Source organism: Chrysochloris asiatica, unplaced genomic scaffold (genome assembly GCF_000296735.1).
Source record: "Chrysochloris asiatica unplaced genomic scaffold, ChrAsi1.0 scaffold00017, whole genome shotgun sequence".
Classification (NCBI taxonomy): domain Eukaryota; kingdom Metazoa; phylum Chordata; class Mammalia; order Afrosoricida; family Chrysochloridae; genus Chrysochloris; species Chrysochloris asiatica.
The window spans coordinates 17268625-17285546 of record NW_006408535.1 but is presented as its reverse complement, the minus strand read 5'-3'; the positions used below and the strand labels follow the sequence as shown (position 1 = coordinate 17285546).

General features: G+C 40.3%; 1 protein-coding gene across 1 annotated transcript in view; it reads right to left on the bottom strand.

Moving 5' to 3' along the window:
• Nucleotides 1-16607, bottom strand: part of DTD2 (D-tyrosyl-tRNA deacylase 2 (putative)) — a 26831-nt gene extending 10224 nt beyond the window's left edge. The window contains exons 1-2 of the mRNA XM_006835363.1: nucleotides 16497-16607; nucleotides 5688-5757 (exon numbers count right to left, since the gene is read on the bottom strand). Coding sequence (XP_006835426.1) covers nucleotides 5688-5757; nucleotides 16497-16607 — 181 coding nt within the window. The remainder of the gene's footprint in view (nucleotides 1-5687; nucleotides 5758-16496) is intronic.
• Between the last annotated feature and the right edge of the window lie 315 nt (nucleotides 16608-16922).

The window sequence follows — 16922 nt, the reverse complement described above, 5'->3', positions numbered from 1 at the left end:
GCTGGGTAAGGTGGAGGGTCAGAGAAAAAGAGGAAGACCCCTAACGAGATGGATTGGCCAGGTGGTATCATTGATGGACGCAAGTGTGGCAGTGATAATGAGTTTGGCCCAGGATTGGACACTGTTTCGTTCTGCTGTGCATGGGGTCGCTATGAATCGGTTCCGACTCGATGGCACCTGACAACAACAACAATGTTCATAGCTGCACTATTTACAATAGCAAAAAGATGGAGACAGCCAAAATTCCCATCGATTGAAGAATGGATAAACAATCTGTGGTACATACACACAATGGAGTACTAAGCTACCTTGAAAAACAACAAGGAAGCTGCACGCCACTTCCTAAACTCCTTCTTGAAACCTTGTAAGCCAGTCACTTCATGCCTGTATCACCCCCTAATTTTAGGTGTGGCGCTGTGGGTTAATGCACCAGACTACAAAGCCGTTTGAACTGCAAAGTTGGCGGTTCAAGCTCAGCAGCTGCTCCTTGGAAACCCCATACGGGGTCGCTATGGGTCAGAATCGACTCGATGGTACTTGACAACAATTTTAGGTAGCCAATGTCTAAGTTGCCCATCCCTATTTACCCTGTGTACAGAGGGGATAGCATTGATCCTTGATGTGAAGACTCCTTCCCTCTCTGTTGGTATTTAGAGTTACTACCTTCATGAGTATAGGTCAGGGTCATCAAATTGTAGCAATTTTACACTCCTTTCCTGTATCAAAAAAACAAAAAAAAACCCCAAAACCAACTTTTTTTTTTTTTTTGAGTAATTTTCCTCTAGTCAAGTTCTGATTATTAAGCCATCAAGGCTAGGTCAAATGGGTACTGTCTGCAAATTTGGGTGTTCTTGTGCATCTTCCCTCACTTCATATCAGCTGGATGCTTCACTCAGCTGTAGCCCTCTGTGGCTATGTCCTTGTCCATGGGCTCAAGTGTCCCCAGGTCTCACCACACTTTGGGCCAACCAGCCCTTCCTCTTCTCTCTCTCATCTCCAGGTCAACGGGGGTCAATGGACTGTGGCTGAACTCAGCCCATTTCTTCATTGCTGCCTTTCCCCCTCTTCCACTCACCAGTAGACCAATATGGTCGCCAGCAAGCTTACATGCCTGTTTGTGTGTTCCCTTTGAGTTTCAGTCTTAGAGGGGAGTTTGTTCTGAAGGAACCTGCTTGCTTGCCTTGGTGGCTTCCCGGAGAACAGCTTGCTTATTCTTGTAGTAGCTAGTCATGCTGACGTTTTTGTTTTGGGTTTTTCCTGATCTTTCTTTGAAGATGTATCTTTTGTCATTCTAGCTGTTCCAGGCTGGTCTACTTGTCCTTGCTGGTGGGAATGTCCCACCTCATAAGGTTTTGGATGGGACTCAGGATTCCACCTAAGGTCCTAAACACTGCAAAGGCTCCGCAAGAGCCCTATTTCACTGGGCAAGTTCTAGAACCCCTTTTAGGTATTCCAATCAGTTACAGGCTAAAGACGGGCTTACAAGTTTTCTCTAATCATGTTTCCCAACATTACTTTCTATCCTACTCAAGTGTCTATTTTACAATAGTAGGCAAGGGGAACCAATATTCATAAGACAGTCAAGCATTTTAGTATTATTTCTCCTCTTCAAACTATGGCTAGATCTGTGTATCACAGAGCCCTGTTGTTCCAAGGTTGAGCATGCATCACTATTTACCTCTGTCCCACTTAGGCTATGTTCACCTGTCTCAATGTTTCCCTATCTATCTTCCACCTCCTCTGCCTTCTTGTATTTCCCTCCCCCAAACCCGAACTAAACCGCCCACCTCAATCCCACTGTTGTGGTTACCTTATAATCCATTAAGTCTTCCCTCCATTTAAGACAGTCTATTTTATCCTGGTGGTGCTGTGGGCTAATGCGTCAGAAGGCAAAGTCATTTGAACTGCAACGTCAGTGGTTCAAGCTCACCAGCTGCTCCTTGGAAACGCTATACAGGGTCGTTATGGGTCGGAATCGACTCAACGGCACTTAACAAGAACAACATTTTATCCTGTAGTCTACCTGACCTTCTCACCTCCTGGATCTCTGTTCTTCTGTGTTTACCTTCTTTCACTTTGTAATTGTTTTGATCATGGACTGACCTCCAAGATACTCTGTTCTTATAATTTTATTCTGTTCTTGAATCTTATATTTGTCGATTGAGTTCAGGGTGATGCTGCCACGCATGTATATCATTCTCTGCTTGTTGTCTGTTCTTGTTGGTTCTGAGTCCACAGAACTCCGTTTAGGATGTTTTTCATAGTAGGGTTGGCTTTGGCAAAATCCTTTAGCTTCTTTTTATCCTGGAATGTTTTGATTACACCACCATATTTGATTGACAGCTTTGCTGGGTAGAGGATTCTTGGTCGGAAGTTTTCTTCTTTCAGGATTTTATATGTCTCCCATTGCCTTCTTGCCTGCATGGTTTCTCTTGAGAAATCTACGCTTAATCTGATTTGTTTACCTTTGTATGTTACACTTCTCTTTTCTCTAGCTGCTTTCAGGATTCTGTCCTTGTCTTTGATTTTTATATGTCTTGATTATTTTATGTTTTGGTGATTTTCTTTTAGGGGCTATCCTTCCTGGGGTTCACTGAGCTTCTTGAATGCTTATTGTTTCGATTTTCAGGATGTTAGGGAAGTTTTCTTCTAGAAGCTCTTCAACTATCTCTTCTGTGTACTTGTGTGATTTTTCTTGTTCTGGAATGCCAATAATTCTTGTTATTCCTTTTCATGTTGTCCAACATGAATCTTAGGCCTTCTTCAGATTTTTTTAATCCTTTTTTGTGCTTGCTCTTCTATCTCAGTAGTATTGAGAGATTTATCTTCTAGCTCACTAGTTCTGGCTTCTATCTCTTCAATTCTACTTCTTTGCCCTTTCAGTGTATTGTCCATTTCTGATATTCTATTATTAATCGTTTGGACCTCTTTCTGCAGGTTTTGAATTGTTTCCAAAGCTGTATCTATCTTATTGGATTGCTTCTCTATCACTTTCCTGACTTCTTCCTTATTTTTCTCAACTCCATTGTATAGTGTTTTGATACATTTTATAATCATTTTTCTGAATTCCTTCTCAGGCATTTCCAAAGCCTGCCCATCTTCCAGTATGGAGTGTAGGTCTACTTCTAGCTCATATGCCTCAGTCACTTTATCTCGTTTCTGGACACGTGCTGATATGGTCATCTGTTTCTGTTTTTGGGTAATATTCAGGAGTTATCTGTGGCCTTAATACTTAGATGGGTGTGTATTTTGCTATTTTTTATACTTTCTGATTGCCTCCAGGTAGATGTGATCAGGAGATGAGCTTCCCTTTTCACTCTTCTTCCTGGGAAATTCAACATGCCAATGTTGGTCATTGTGACGTAACTCAGGATTTAATTTTCAGCCTATTTCCTTTTTAAGTCTACCTGTCCTGCTCCATAATCCCCATTCAGTCCTTTTTTTCAGCTATAAACAGTTCAGGGCCAGCTGTGGCCTTTTGCACTGCTGTTTGGCTTTAAGTGGAAACTGTCACTTTAAATTTTGAGGAGCTTTATGCGCATGCGTATTACCCTTTGGGGGTGGGAGTGAGGCATCCTCTCACTGAAGGTGCTAAGTCAGCGAGAGACCGATGAACAGATACCCAAAAAAAGTGTCTCCACACCTTTATCTCTGCGGTTGTGTCAGGTGTTCATGGCTGTTCTGATCTTTCCTCTGCTTGGTCTCTCCCAAGATGGCTACTCTGGGAAAAGCTGAGTGTTTTGGATTAGGAAGCAATGGATTTATTGCTTCTGCTACAAATTCCCCTAGCTGTAAGCCTTCCAAGCTTCTAAATATCCCTTTATACGTGGTTCAGAGTTCTGGCACCATCCCCTGAGCCTGCTTGGTCTGGTATTCTGTGTTGTTGCTGACGAAGCTCCTCACTGCATGTCCACCTGATCTTTCATCTTGTTTGTTCTCCACCATTATCTTTTAACTTCATTTTCCATAAACATTTTGAAGATTCCTTAATAAAAGGGAAGTTTTGATAATTTGCTGGATCTCAGTCTAATTATAATGAAGATGAATGGAGGAAGATTCTTTATATCTCTATGCTAGTCATGCTGTTTCATACTTCATGGGTACGGCTGGTTGCAATATTACCAATGGGGACATGAATTGAATGGCAAGGGCTGAATCCATGCACTAAGTATGAGGTAACGTTTCAGAGAATAATTCCACCATATTAGCTTACTCTGCCTCTCTGGTAGTACAAGCTAAAAGTATCAATAATAAATGGACTTAATTTGCTTGTAACTCACACCAGTAGAAAGTACTTCATAGAGTCATATAGCTCTTCACTGAGAATCATAATGTATAAAAGTTTCTGTTAGAGTATCCACTAAAAAACTTTAGGCTGATGTTCTCAGTGTTTTAATTCTTCTTAAACCATAATCTTAAGCATGTATTTAAAGTGAACTCACAGAAAGTACATGTAATGGAATCACACAGTATATAATCACTATAAAACATAATACACTTCTTTACTAATGAGAATATAGCTAACTTGTCCCCAACCTTAGGGATTACCCTATCTTTAGTTTTTGTTTTTCCTTTTCACTTAATTGCTATGTTTTGATACTACAGGATTTGATTTGGTATAACTGAATCTGTGTAATTATCACAAGGGATGTGCAGTGGCATGGGTTGTCTAGCCTACTGGAAAGTTATAGGCAGATAAATTATTTAGATATGCCTAAACACCAAATCTAAGGAGCTCTGGTAGTGTAGTGGTTACGAATCTAGCTGGGAACCGCAAGGTCAGCAGTTCAAAACTACGAGCTCCTCTGCGGGAGAAAGATGAGGCGTTCTGCTCCCGTTAAGATTTACAGTCTCGGAAACCCTGTACAGGGTCACTATGAGTTGGAACTGACTCCACGGCACATAACAACAACAACAACAGACACTAAATCTAAGCAGCTCTGGTAGCGTAGTGGCTACGAACTGGGCTGAGAACTGCAAGGTCAGCAGTTTGAAACTACTAGCTGCTCCTGTTAAGATTTACAGCCTCGGAAACCCTGTACAGGGGCGCTATGAGTCAGAACTGACTCCACGGCACATAACCACAACCACCAAACACTAAATCTGTTTTATCTGTCATAGTCTAAGGTGTGGCTTTGATGACATTAAGTTTGGTTCAAGAACCAGGAGAACTCTGTACTTATATACATTTTCTATACAGGAGTGCAGAAAGGGTTAAATACTTTCATGATAATGATTTAAGCCTGAGTTGTCAAAATTTGACAACTTTTGAACCCCCCACACCTTCTACAGAGAGTATCACTGACAGCTATGTGGCCATGTTAGGTACTCTCAGGGATAAGAAAAAACTATAATACGAAATGTAGCAGCTGTTTCTCCCTAGTTGACCACCCTGCTTCCAACAAGCTACCATGTCCTTGGCTGAATCTCAAAGTGTACTGCGGGTGCATGCCAATCTATAAACCATCTGAAATGCTACCAGATGTTTTAAAATAATTCTACCATATCTGCCTACTTTAAACTTTGGAGTAGGCAAAAAAATACGAGTGAAAGTTCACAACAATAGAGTTAAATAATTTACAATTTATATAACAGCACATGCTAAAATCATGTCTTTTGTTCCTTCTTAATCATTTGTCTATTGCTATTCATTCTTAGTCTTAAATAAAGAAACATCAAACACATACCCATTTTGGGAAGAAGTTCTTTCTCAGCTCCCTTGAAAAAGCACACGTAGATCACTAATCCTCTCTGAACCTATGAGAAATCACAGCAGTGAACTCAGATTAGAAAGATATTTCTTCTAAGAGATGCAGAACTTAAGGAATAAAGTTTCACCACTGTTGTAGTCAGATGTTAAAAGCAAAGGAAGATAAGTATGTTTTATGGTAAATTTGATCAAACTAATGTAAGAAAAAATCTTTTTCAGGTTTAAATCACCTTAGTTATCATTTCTTTCAAAAATTAAATTTAATATATAGTCAAAAGCAGTGAAGATCACAATTCAGGTGTTCAAACATTTTATTTATAATCAAAATCATTAGGACTATCAACCAAGTAGAGTCCTGCTGGGCACTGTATGATAAACACTCGATTCCTAACCATATGGTCGGTGATTCAAATCTACCAGCTGCTCTTTGGAAACGCTATACAGGGTTGCTAGGAGGTGAAACTGACTCAGTGGCACTTAGGAACAAGAGCAGCATCAACAAAGTAAGGTTCATAGACATAGAAATAATTAGTTTACAGAGAACCATTTATTCAATATCAAGTTAAGTCACATTATACCAGATGTGGCTGATGGATAAACAATAGTGACGAATGTCTTTTGACATCACCATTGTTTATTCCCCCTAATGCACTTACTAGAAGATAATGAAAATGAGGATTTGATTCTATTTCAATAAACTCTAGGAAACTATCAATTTTATTATTATTGCTGCCAAAGTGTTTTTAAAAAACAGTGATTGTTGTTACTAGGACTTAGAAATTTCATTTATGATATAAATTTCCAACACAAAATTGTTTGTTACCAGATAACGTAGCCTATATTTAAGCCTATTTATTTAATGCTTTGGAGTCCTGGTGTGGCACTGTAGGATCAGCACGGGCCTGCTAACCACAAGGTTGGTAATACAAACCCACTAACAACTCCTTGGAAACCCTATACAGGGTTACCATGAGTTAAAACAAACTCGACCTCTCTTAACAACATTTAATGATTTGTATACTTCTCTGGTAGCACACTGGTTATGAGTTGGGCTGCTAACCTCACAGTTAACCTCACAGGCGAAAAATAAGGTTTTCTGCTCCCACAAAAATGTATAGCCTCATAAACCCTATGCAGGGTTACTATGAGTTGGAACTGACTCCACGAACCACCACCACCTAGTAGCTCTGGTAGGACAGAGATGATTTCACTTACTTAGTGCAATGTTTGTAATTGTTTGGAAGATACTTGATAAGTGATTTTGAATCTGATGATTATATTTTTTTATTCTGCATATTAACCTCTTTGACTCAAAGAGCTATTTTGAATAATGAGTTAAAATATGTAAAGTGCTTACAACAGTGCCTGAGTAAATGCTAGTAAGTGTTTATTAAATGAGTATGTAAAAATAACTTTAAGGGGCTAGGTATGATTTAGTTTACATTTTTAACTCCCAAATCACTGTGCAGACTATTTTGTATATAAGCCCCCAAGCCCACTGAGTCGATTTTGGCTCACAGCAGCCCTATAAGAGGTTCCAAAGCTGTAAATCTTTATGGGCACAGAAAACCTCATTTTTCTCCATTGAAATGGCTATAGGGTCAGAACTGTTGACCCTGTAGTTAGGGGTCCAGTGTTTATCCTACAGTGTCATTGACCGTCAATTTATCTGTTGCCTGCATTAACATTCAACTGTGTCTCACAAGCTGTATGTTATACACATGATTTTATATGTAACCTCCTGGAACAAAAGGTAAGGGTCTCAAAGGCACATTAATAACGAGATGTTGAATAACACCACCAGCATGGTTTCAGCAAGAGTAAAAATCTTAACGTTTATTCCTATTAGGACACTTGCAATAGCCAAGTTAAGCACCTAATTATTTGCAGAAATAGACACCTGTTCTTTCCACTCATCTACATACTCTCCCCATCAAGGTATTTTCTTTTAGTTTATCTCAATATTAGCTCTTAAGATCTACAGATTACTCTCTTTAAGTCAAACTCACTTTTCCTATAGATTCATATATATATATATATATTTCCCCCAATTCTTTGATTTCTAACTTATTTATGTTTTTGTGTCTAAGGTGTGTTTGTTTCTTATAGGCCGTAAATAGATGGGCCAAGTTTAAAAAAAAAAAAAAATCCATTCTACCACTCTGTCTCATGACTTGTACATTTAATCCATTATTCAATGTGGTTGAGCATTAATCCATTGCTGTAATTTTGTTGTATTTTTTGTGTGTAATATTACTGGTTTCTTTGCTTCTCTTAATTTTCTGTGCTCAGTACTTTTTTGGGGAAATTTTTAATTGTGAATTGAGCGAAGGTTTACAGAGCAGATCACCAATTTTACATTCAACAAATTGTACAGTGTTAAAAAGAGCATTTCAAGATCTATCTTGAAGTACAATTCTGTCTCTGATAGGATAACATCCATACATTTACAAGAAGACCAGTAATAACACTATTATTCAAATGTACACACCAACCACTAAAGCCAGTGATAATAAAATTAAAACATTCTACCAAGTTCCTTAGTCTGAAATTAATCAAACATGCAATCATGATTGGAATGCAAAAGTTAGAAACAAAGAGGAAGGATCAGTATACGGAAAATATGGCCTTGGTGTGATAAATGATGCTAGAGAAAGCATGACAGAATTTTGCGAAATCAACGACTTACTTATCACAGATAACTATTTTCAACAAACACTGAAAAGATGCCTATACATGTGTACTTCTTCGGAATGAATACACAGGAATCAAAGTGATGACATATGTGGGAAAAGACGATAGAGAAGCTTAGAAACATAAGCTAAAAAATGTCAGGGTTGAATGTAGAACTAACCATCAATTGCTCATATGAAAGTTTAGGGTGAAGCTGAAGAAAATTAAAACAAGTCCATAAGATTCTGAAACTTGCTCTTGAGCATGGAGAAGCTAACACAACTGGAAAGAATGAGGAGCAAAAGAGCTGAACAGAAAGTTTCAAAGGGTAGCTTAAGAAAACAAAGTATTATAATGAGATGTGAAAAGACCTGGGGTTAGAAAAACAGAAGAGAAAACATAGTCATTTCTCAAGCTGAAGGAAATAAAGAAAAAAAACCCTCAAGCTTTGACTTGCAATACTGAAGAATTTTATGGAGTCCAGGAAAGGAGCTCTGGTAGAGTAGTGGGTTACAAGCTAATCAATTAACTCATACCCATGTGAAAGCTGGACAACGAATAAGAAAGGCAATAAAAGAGTCAATGCATTTGAATTATGGTGTTGGACGAATATTGAAATTAACATGGACTGTCAGAAGAAGAAACAAATCTGTTTTGGAAGAAGTACAATCAAAATGCTCCTTAGAAGTGAGGCTGGTGAGACTTTGTCTTTCATTGTTTGGATAGATTGTCAGGAGGGACCAGTCTTGAGAGAAGGAGGTAAAGTGGAGGGCCAATTACAAAGAGGAAGACCCCTAACAAGATAGATTGATACAGGGGCAGCAAAAATGGACTCAAGCATAACAACTGTGAGGAACGGCGTAGGACCAAGCAGTGTTTTGTTCTGTTGTGCACAGGGTTGCTGAGTTAGAACCAACTTGATGGCACCTAGTAATAACAACATTCAATTAAAAAAATTTTTTTCTTCCTTATTTAGGTGAGATTTATTAATTTGTGGTTACCATGAAATTTACCTTTTTCTTTTTAAATTTTAAAGTCTGTTATGTCTTGAAATTGCCTTGAATTCCTCTCTATATGGAAGTTCTATAACTGCCTTTTATTCCTCTCTTCTGTTTTGAAGCTGTCATCACTTACAGCATAACCTCTTGTTCCCTGCAGTCAGTTTTGTATCTTTATTTTACTTTTGTGAAATCTTAATTTGGGTGACACTGCATTGCATCTTTATCGCAGGTTACTGTCTAATGTCATTGGTTCTTTATCTGAAAAACTCTTGAGTATTTCTTGTAAAGATTATCTGTTTTTTACACAATCCCTTAATTTGTGATTATCTGGGAATATCTTAGTTTTGCCACTGCTTTTGGCCAACAGTTTTGCTGTATATATGATTCTTGAATGCAATTTAAAAAAATATTTTATTGTGAATTATGTGATAGTTTACATGGGAGAACATTAGTTTTACATTCATCCTATCGTATAACGTTTCATTGCCATGGTTACAATCCCCTCCATTAATTATCAACCAGCCAAAGGGTATACTCCAGAAACCCCCCCCCCCGGTCATCAGCACACAGTCCCTCTCCCTCTCTGTGTCTAAAGTCCCCAACTGCTCCATCTCTCCATGTCATCATCTCTGCCTCCATTTCAGGCATCACTGCTTCTCTGGGTAGGGTCCCGCTCTCCGCTCTTCTCCCTTGATGGTCCCAGGGACATCCGCTCCTAGACTGAAAAGTTAATCACTCCCCTCCTTACTACAAAACGTCTACCTTTACACTTCCAACCCTCACAAGCAATCCTGATAACAATTATTCACTATTGTATCACAAGAGACCCCTCCGCATTTCATTTCATCAGCCCTGTCTAGTCAGATTGGATACTACTTAGTGCAAAGTCTACGTTCCTTCATCCCTTCTGAATCTAGGTTCCCTCTTGAAAGCTTGTAAGCCAGTCACTTCTTGCCTTTGTAGCCCCCATTTTGGGCAGCCAATGTTCAAGTTGCCTATCCCTGTCTACTCTGTGTATGGAGTGGGTGGGAATGATTCTTGCTGTAAGGATTTGTTCCCTCTTTTGAGCTACTGCATCCATAGGTGTAGGTCATCAAATTGTATCAGATTATTCTTTTTTTACTCTTCTTTCTTCTTCTGGTTGAGCTCTGATCATCCAGTCATTGAAACCAGGTTAAGTGGGTATTATCTGCAAGTGTGGGTGTTCTTGTGCATATGCCCTCTCTTCTTATCAGCTGGACGCTTCCTTCTCCACTCTAGTCCTCTGTGGCTATGTCATTGACTCTGGGCCCAACAGTCCCCAGGTCTTACCACACTGCTGGCCAACCAGGTATCCACCCGGGTTCACAGAAGTCTATTGAACATTGTAGGGCTTAGCTCACAGCTTCATTGCTGTTTTTCCCTCACTTCCCCTTATTGGTGACGAGCGTGGTCACCAATCAGAGCGTGTATTCCCATCTGGATGCAATTTTTATCTTTCAGGATTATATATGTCATCCTATTGTATTCTTAAGGAGCTCTGGTAGCGTAGTGGTTATAAATCAGGCTGCGAACCACAAGGTCAGCAGTTCGAAACTACCAGCTGTTCCACGGGATAAAGATGAGGCTTTCTGCTCCCGTAAAGATTGCAGCCTGGGAAACCCTGTACAGGGTCGCTATGAGTTGGAACCGATTCCATAGCACATAATAACAACAACAATTGTATTCTTACTTGCGTGGCTTCTGACAAGAAATCAACACTGAAGTTTTATTAGTGCCCCTTTGGAAGTGATATTTCATTTTTCATAAGGTGCTTTCAGGATTTTTTGTCTTTGATTTTGGAAAGTTTGATTATGAAATGTCTTAGTGAATTTCTTTGGGATATATTCTGTATGGGGTTCATTGTGGTTCTTGGATAGAAACCTCCTCATTTTTCATGATATTTGGGTAGTTATCTACCAATATAGCTTTAAAAATTCTGTGTTTTTTCATCTTCTCCTTTTCTGGAATTCCAATGATGTGTTTGTTATTCCTCTTGATGGTGTACCACATAGTTCTTAATTAAACTCACCATTGTCGAGTCAATTCTGACTCATAGTGACCCTATAGGAGACATAGTAAAACTGCCCCACAGGTACCCAAGGCTGTAAATCTTTATGGTAGTAGCCTGCATCTTTCTCCCTTGGAGTGGTAGATGAGTTCCAATCGCTTACCTTACAATTGTAAGCTTAGTACTTTAATCACTAACCACAAGGATCCTTGTGTAATTCTTATGCTTTTCATTTTTCTCCATTCTCTTATTGGACTTTTTGTCAAACAAATCAAGAGATTTGTCTATTTCACTGATTCTTTCTTCTACTGATTCAATTATACATCCATGTCTTTCCACTGAGTTATCTTATTTCTGATATTTTATTATTAATCTTCGGAACTTGTTGTTAGGTGCCATCGAGTTGGTACCGACTCATAGTGACCCTATGCATAACAGAATCAAACACTGGCTGGTCCTGGGCCAACCTCACTACTGTTGCCAAACTTGAGTCCATCGATGCTGCCACTTGGCCAATCCATCTCGCTGGGGGTTTTCATCTTTTTCTCTGATCCTCCACCTTACCTAACATTAACCATATCATTATCCTTCTCCAGCGACTGGTCCCTCCTGACAATATGTCCTAAGTATGAGGGATAAAGTTTGGCCATCCTGGCCTGCAAGGAACATTGTGACTGCACTTCTTCCAACACAGATCTGTTTGTTCTTTTGGCAGCCCATGGCACTTTCAATATTCTCCTCCAACACCATAACTCAAAAGCATCAATTCTTCTACGATCTTCTTCATTCACTGCCCAGCTTTTGCATCCATATGAGGTTACTGAAAATATCATGGCTTGGTACAGGGGCACCTTAGTCCTCAAGCTGATATCTTTGCTCTTTAAAAAGGTCTTGTGCAGCAGATTTGCCTAATGCAATACATCATTTGATTTCTTGACTGTTGCTTCCATGAGTGTTGGTAGTTTATCCAAGAAGAATGAAGTCCTTGACAACTTCAATCTTTTCTCCATTGATAAGAATGGTGTTTATTGTTCCTGTGGTGAGGATTTTTGTTTTCTTTACACTGAGATGTAATCCATACCGAAGGACTGTGCTCTTTGATCTTCATCAGGAAATATTTTAAGTCCTCTTCATTTTCAGCAAGCAAGGTTGTATCATCTGCATATCGCAGGTTGTTAATGAGTCTTCCTTCAATCCTGATGCCACATTTTTCTTCATATAACCCAGCTTCTTGGATTATTGCTCAGCATACAGGTTGACTAAGTATAGTGAAAGAATACAACCCTGTCACACACCTTTCTTAATTTTAAACCATTCAGTGTTCCCATGTTCTGTTTGAACAACTGCCTCTTGGTCCATGTACAGATTCCTCATGAGCACAATTGTTTCTGGAATACTCATACTTCGCAAAGTTGACTAGTCTGCTTGACTACTGAACTTCTACTTGTTGTTTCTGTATCATTTTTAATTGTCTACTGAGTCATTTTGTTCTTATAGTTTTTTTCTGAATTCTTCTAGAGTTTTTTTCAGTTTTCTTTGATATCTTTGAAGATCCTAAATGTATGTCTTTTGGATCCCTTTTTAGGTAGTTCTATTATTATTTCTTCCCCTGGAAGGTTTTCTTTCCCTTTATTTTCCTCACATTTGAGCCGTCTCATCCTGCTTTTTCTATGATTTGTTATTGTCTCTGTCCCTAATGCATTAAGGTGTTATTTGTATTCATTTATATATTTATTGGTTTATGTATTTTTTTTTTTAAATCAAGGCATGCTGTGCTGATCACTGGTTTGTTGGCACTTAATGGTGAGTGGGGTTTGGGAGTGTGTACGGATCACTGGACAGGTAGGGTGGCTGCAGGCAGTGGGTAGGGCAGGTGTGCACAGGAGTGCATGCTGCCATTGGTGGCAGGGATGGGGCAGTGGGGAGGGTGATTGCACATAGTGTGCAATGTTGCTTGTTGGATGGGTGGCACCACAGATTGGTGGGAGGGGGTGACAGGCAGTGCAAGAGCACACAATGTTGCTCACTGAATGAGTGGGGTGGCAATAGGGTGGCAGCCAATGAGGACATATACCACTGGTTTCAGACAGGCCTGGGGGTGAGGAGTGTGCTCCACTGGTCACTGGATAGCATGACTGGGCTGCAGTGAGCAATTGGGACCTGGCTCTGACCAAATGCCCAAAGTCTGGTCAGGTGGGGAACTACTTGCAAATACTCTATGTACCACCTATTCTAATGGTCAGGGACCGGTAAGTGACCTTGTCTCTAGTTTTTGGCTTCTTCCCTGCTCTGTGGTTGCCAAGATGCCTAGAGCTTTCTCTTACATTACTATACTTTCTCTTCTTAGCTCCAGTTTATGCCTTGCTTACCTTGCTTCACTCCATGTTTGTCAACAGTTTTTCTGTCTCCTATTGTTGTTGTTGTTGTTGTTAAGTGCCATCAATTCAGTTCCGACCCATAGCGACCCTGAACAGGGCTTCTGAGGCTGTAAATCTTGATGGGAGTAGATAGCCTCATCTGTCTCCCGTGGAACTGCTGGTAGTTTTGAACTGCTGACCTTGTGGTTCGCAGCCTGATTTGTAACCACTATGCTACCAGAGCTCCTTGTCTATCAGTTCCGTAAAATTGCCTTCTTTAACCCTTCACCTGGAGTTGCTGCTTGCTTTGGCTCAAGATGGCCATAATGTGTCAGGCCAGATGGCAGGGTACCTCTGATCCATACCTCTCCTCATTTAGTATTTTTGTTCAATTTCTCCTGTCAATCATTATTGGATTTAATTCTTCATCCTTTCTGTAGCTGCTCCAGGTTCCAGGATTGCCATTTGTACCAGTTCACTTGGCTTTTCAGGTAGTTGCTGTGTGGAACAGCCTGGTGTGTCTAGGCTGTCATCTTGGGTTGTCCCTCTATAGCTTCTTTTTAGTATAAAACATTTCCTAGTACATAAAAGTACAGCTAATTTTCATTTTAACTTTAAAAAGGTTATTCCCAGGAAGAAAATCATTAGTTTGTGACAATTAAATGAATAAAACTAAGAACAAGCAAAATAACCTTCAAATCCATTGACAATTAAAATGTTTCTAGACAAAGAAAAAGTTTTAACAAAAGAACAGGAAAGAGGATGCTTGAGAAACGGAAATAATTTACAAGTTTTCATGATCTAATTACTTGTCAGCTCTTTAACAAACTTAGTCATTCTGTGGGAGTGAGAGGGAATGACTTTAAAAAAAAAAACTTTAAGTTTATAAACTGACAGTTTAGAAGGTAAATAAAAAATATTTGAGATTTTACATAAGGAAGCAGTTCATGAACATAAAAAGACAAATCAGGATGTTGTTGTTGTTAAGTGCCATGGAGTCGGTGCCGACCCATATCAACCCTGTACAGGGTTTCTGAGGCTGTAGATCTTTACAGGAGCACAAAGCCTCATCTTTCTCCTTCAGAGCAGCTGGTAGTTTCGAACTGCTGACCTTAAGGTTCACAGCCTGATTTGTAACCTCTGGTAACATAGTGGTTACGAATCGGGCTGCGAACCGCAAGGTCAGCAGTTCAAAACTACCAGCCGTTCCACGGGTGAAAGATGAGGCTTTCTGCTCCCGTAAAGATTTACAGCCTCGGAAACCCTGTACAAGGTCGCTATGAGTCGGAACCGACTCCACGGAACATGACAACAACAACAACATGCTACCAAAGCTCCTTGATGGAAGGGTTTTAAATGATCATTAGGTTGGGATTTATAGTACTATGTTGTTTTTAAAAGGAGCCCTGGTGGCACTGTGGGCTAAGTTGGGCTGCTAATGACAAGGTTAGCAGTTCAACCCCACCAGTCACTGTAAGGGAGAAAGATGAGACTGTCTGCTCTGTAAAGATTTACCTATAGACCACTTCTACTCTGACCTTTAGTGTAGATGAGAGTTGAAGTTGACTGGAAACCAATGGTTTTGTGATTGGCCCTAGGCTCATAGAGACATCATGCATAAGACTGGCCTGATGTAATCCACAGGGTTTTCACTGAATGACTTTCAGAAGCCGATCACCAGGCCTTTCTTCCTAATCTTAGTCTAAAAGCTCTGCTAAAACTTGTCCAGTATCAGCAACACAGAAGCTTCCACCATGCAATAATAAAAATGAGATAATACATTTTTGAGAAAGAGAAGGGACGATATAAACTGTTTATGCTTATAAATAGTTCCAACTTAGTAGCGGTAGCATAATGAGTTAGACATGATCGTTTACATGGACAGTACTTAACACAGTGACTAGGACTGTGTCAAGGAATGTTAGATCTGCATTAAATTCAGCAGGTGAATGAGATTTTCCTATATTAAGGTTTCTGAGTACCTTCAAAGAACTAAATTATGAAGTGACTTTTTCCCCCCTTATATTTGAACTTAATAGAGAAATAGTCAAGGACCTTAAAAACATTTGTTTTTTCATGGGTGGGAAAAATACTGTCTTAAAAAGCATTTGAATGAAACCATACTGGTAAAAATGTTCTAAATTCTTGGTAAGAAATGTGTTTGATTACAATGCAACATTAGTGTAAAAGAACCAGTGGTGTTTGTTTTTAGTTGTAAATCAAATTTTTTTTTTTAAACCTCTGGAAAATAAAACTGCTTCTTGGGAAAGCTCTTAGACATGCTAAGATTTAGCTGTAGCCAACACAGGTGGACGTTTGCATTAAAAACTGATCTAGAAGCCAGTAAATCTCATCTACAAGCACAAACCAGACCTGCACAGATCAAGAGCAGCGCCCCCAAATTAAAAGGTCGTGGCATGGCTTTTGCTCTTTTGAAAGAGGTCTGAGACAATTCGGCCTAAAATCCACCAAGTTCTGGTTAGTAGAAAGTGAGAGATCACAATTCAGGAGTTCCTTCTTAGCGGGGAACACACTGTCAACCCAGGGAAGAAAGCCCCAGGAATGGACCCGAGCCGAGTGTAGCTGGGCAGGCCACAGTGGGCAGTGGCGGGAGGGCCATCCAGCGTCCTCGCTGGTGGGAGAGACATGGGTGGACAAGTCACCGAGAAAGCGCGGAAAGAACAGTCCTCGGAGTGCCGAAGGGGAACCGAGCCGACACTAATTACCTCCACCCACTGGGCCGCGGCGTCCCCCTCTGATGGGCGTACTTGCAGCTGGGCGTGCAAGCACTGCTGCAGGAGCGCCCGGGCCTGAAGCGTCCGGCCGCCTTCGGCCATGGTTCGAGCCTGCGCCGGGAGCAGACGTGTTCAGACGGCGCGCGCGGCGCGCTGGGAGGGCGGGGCGGTGCCTCTGCCTCTTTCTCAGGTGCCCCGGATGTGTTGACCGCGGCCCTGATCCCCTTGCCAAACCTACTCAGCTCTGTTGTTGTTAAGCTCCTATGGAGTCGGTTCCTACCATAGCGACCCTGTATAGACTTTGCGAGGCTTTAAAATTTTTTGCAAGAGTACAAAGCCTCCTCTTTCTCCCACGGAGCGACTGAAGTCTCGAACCACGGACCTTGTGACTGAGGCGTTCAACGTTTGCAAACATGT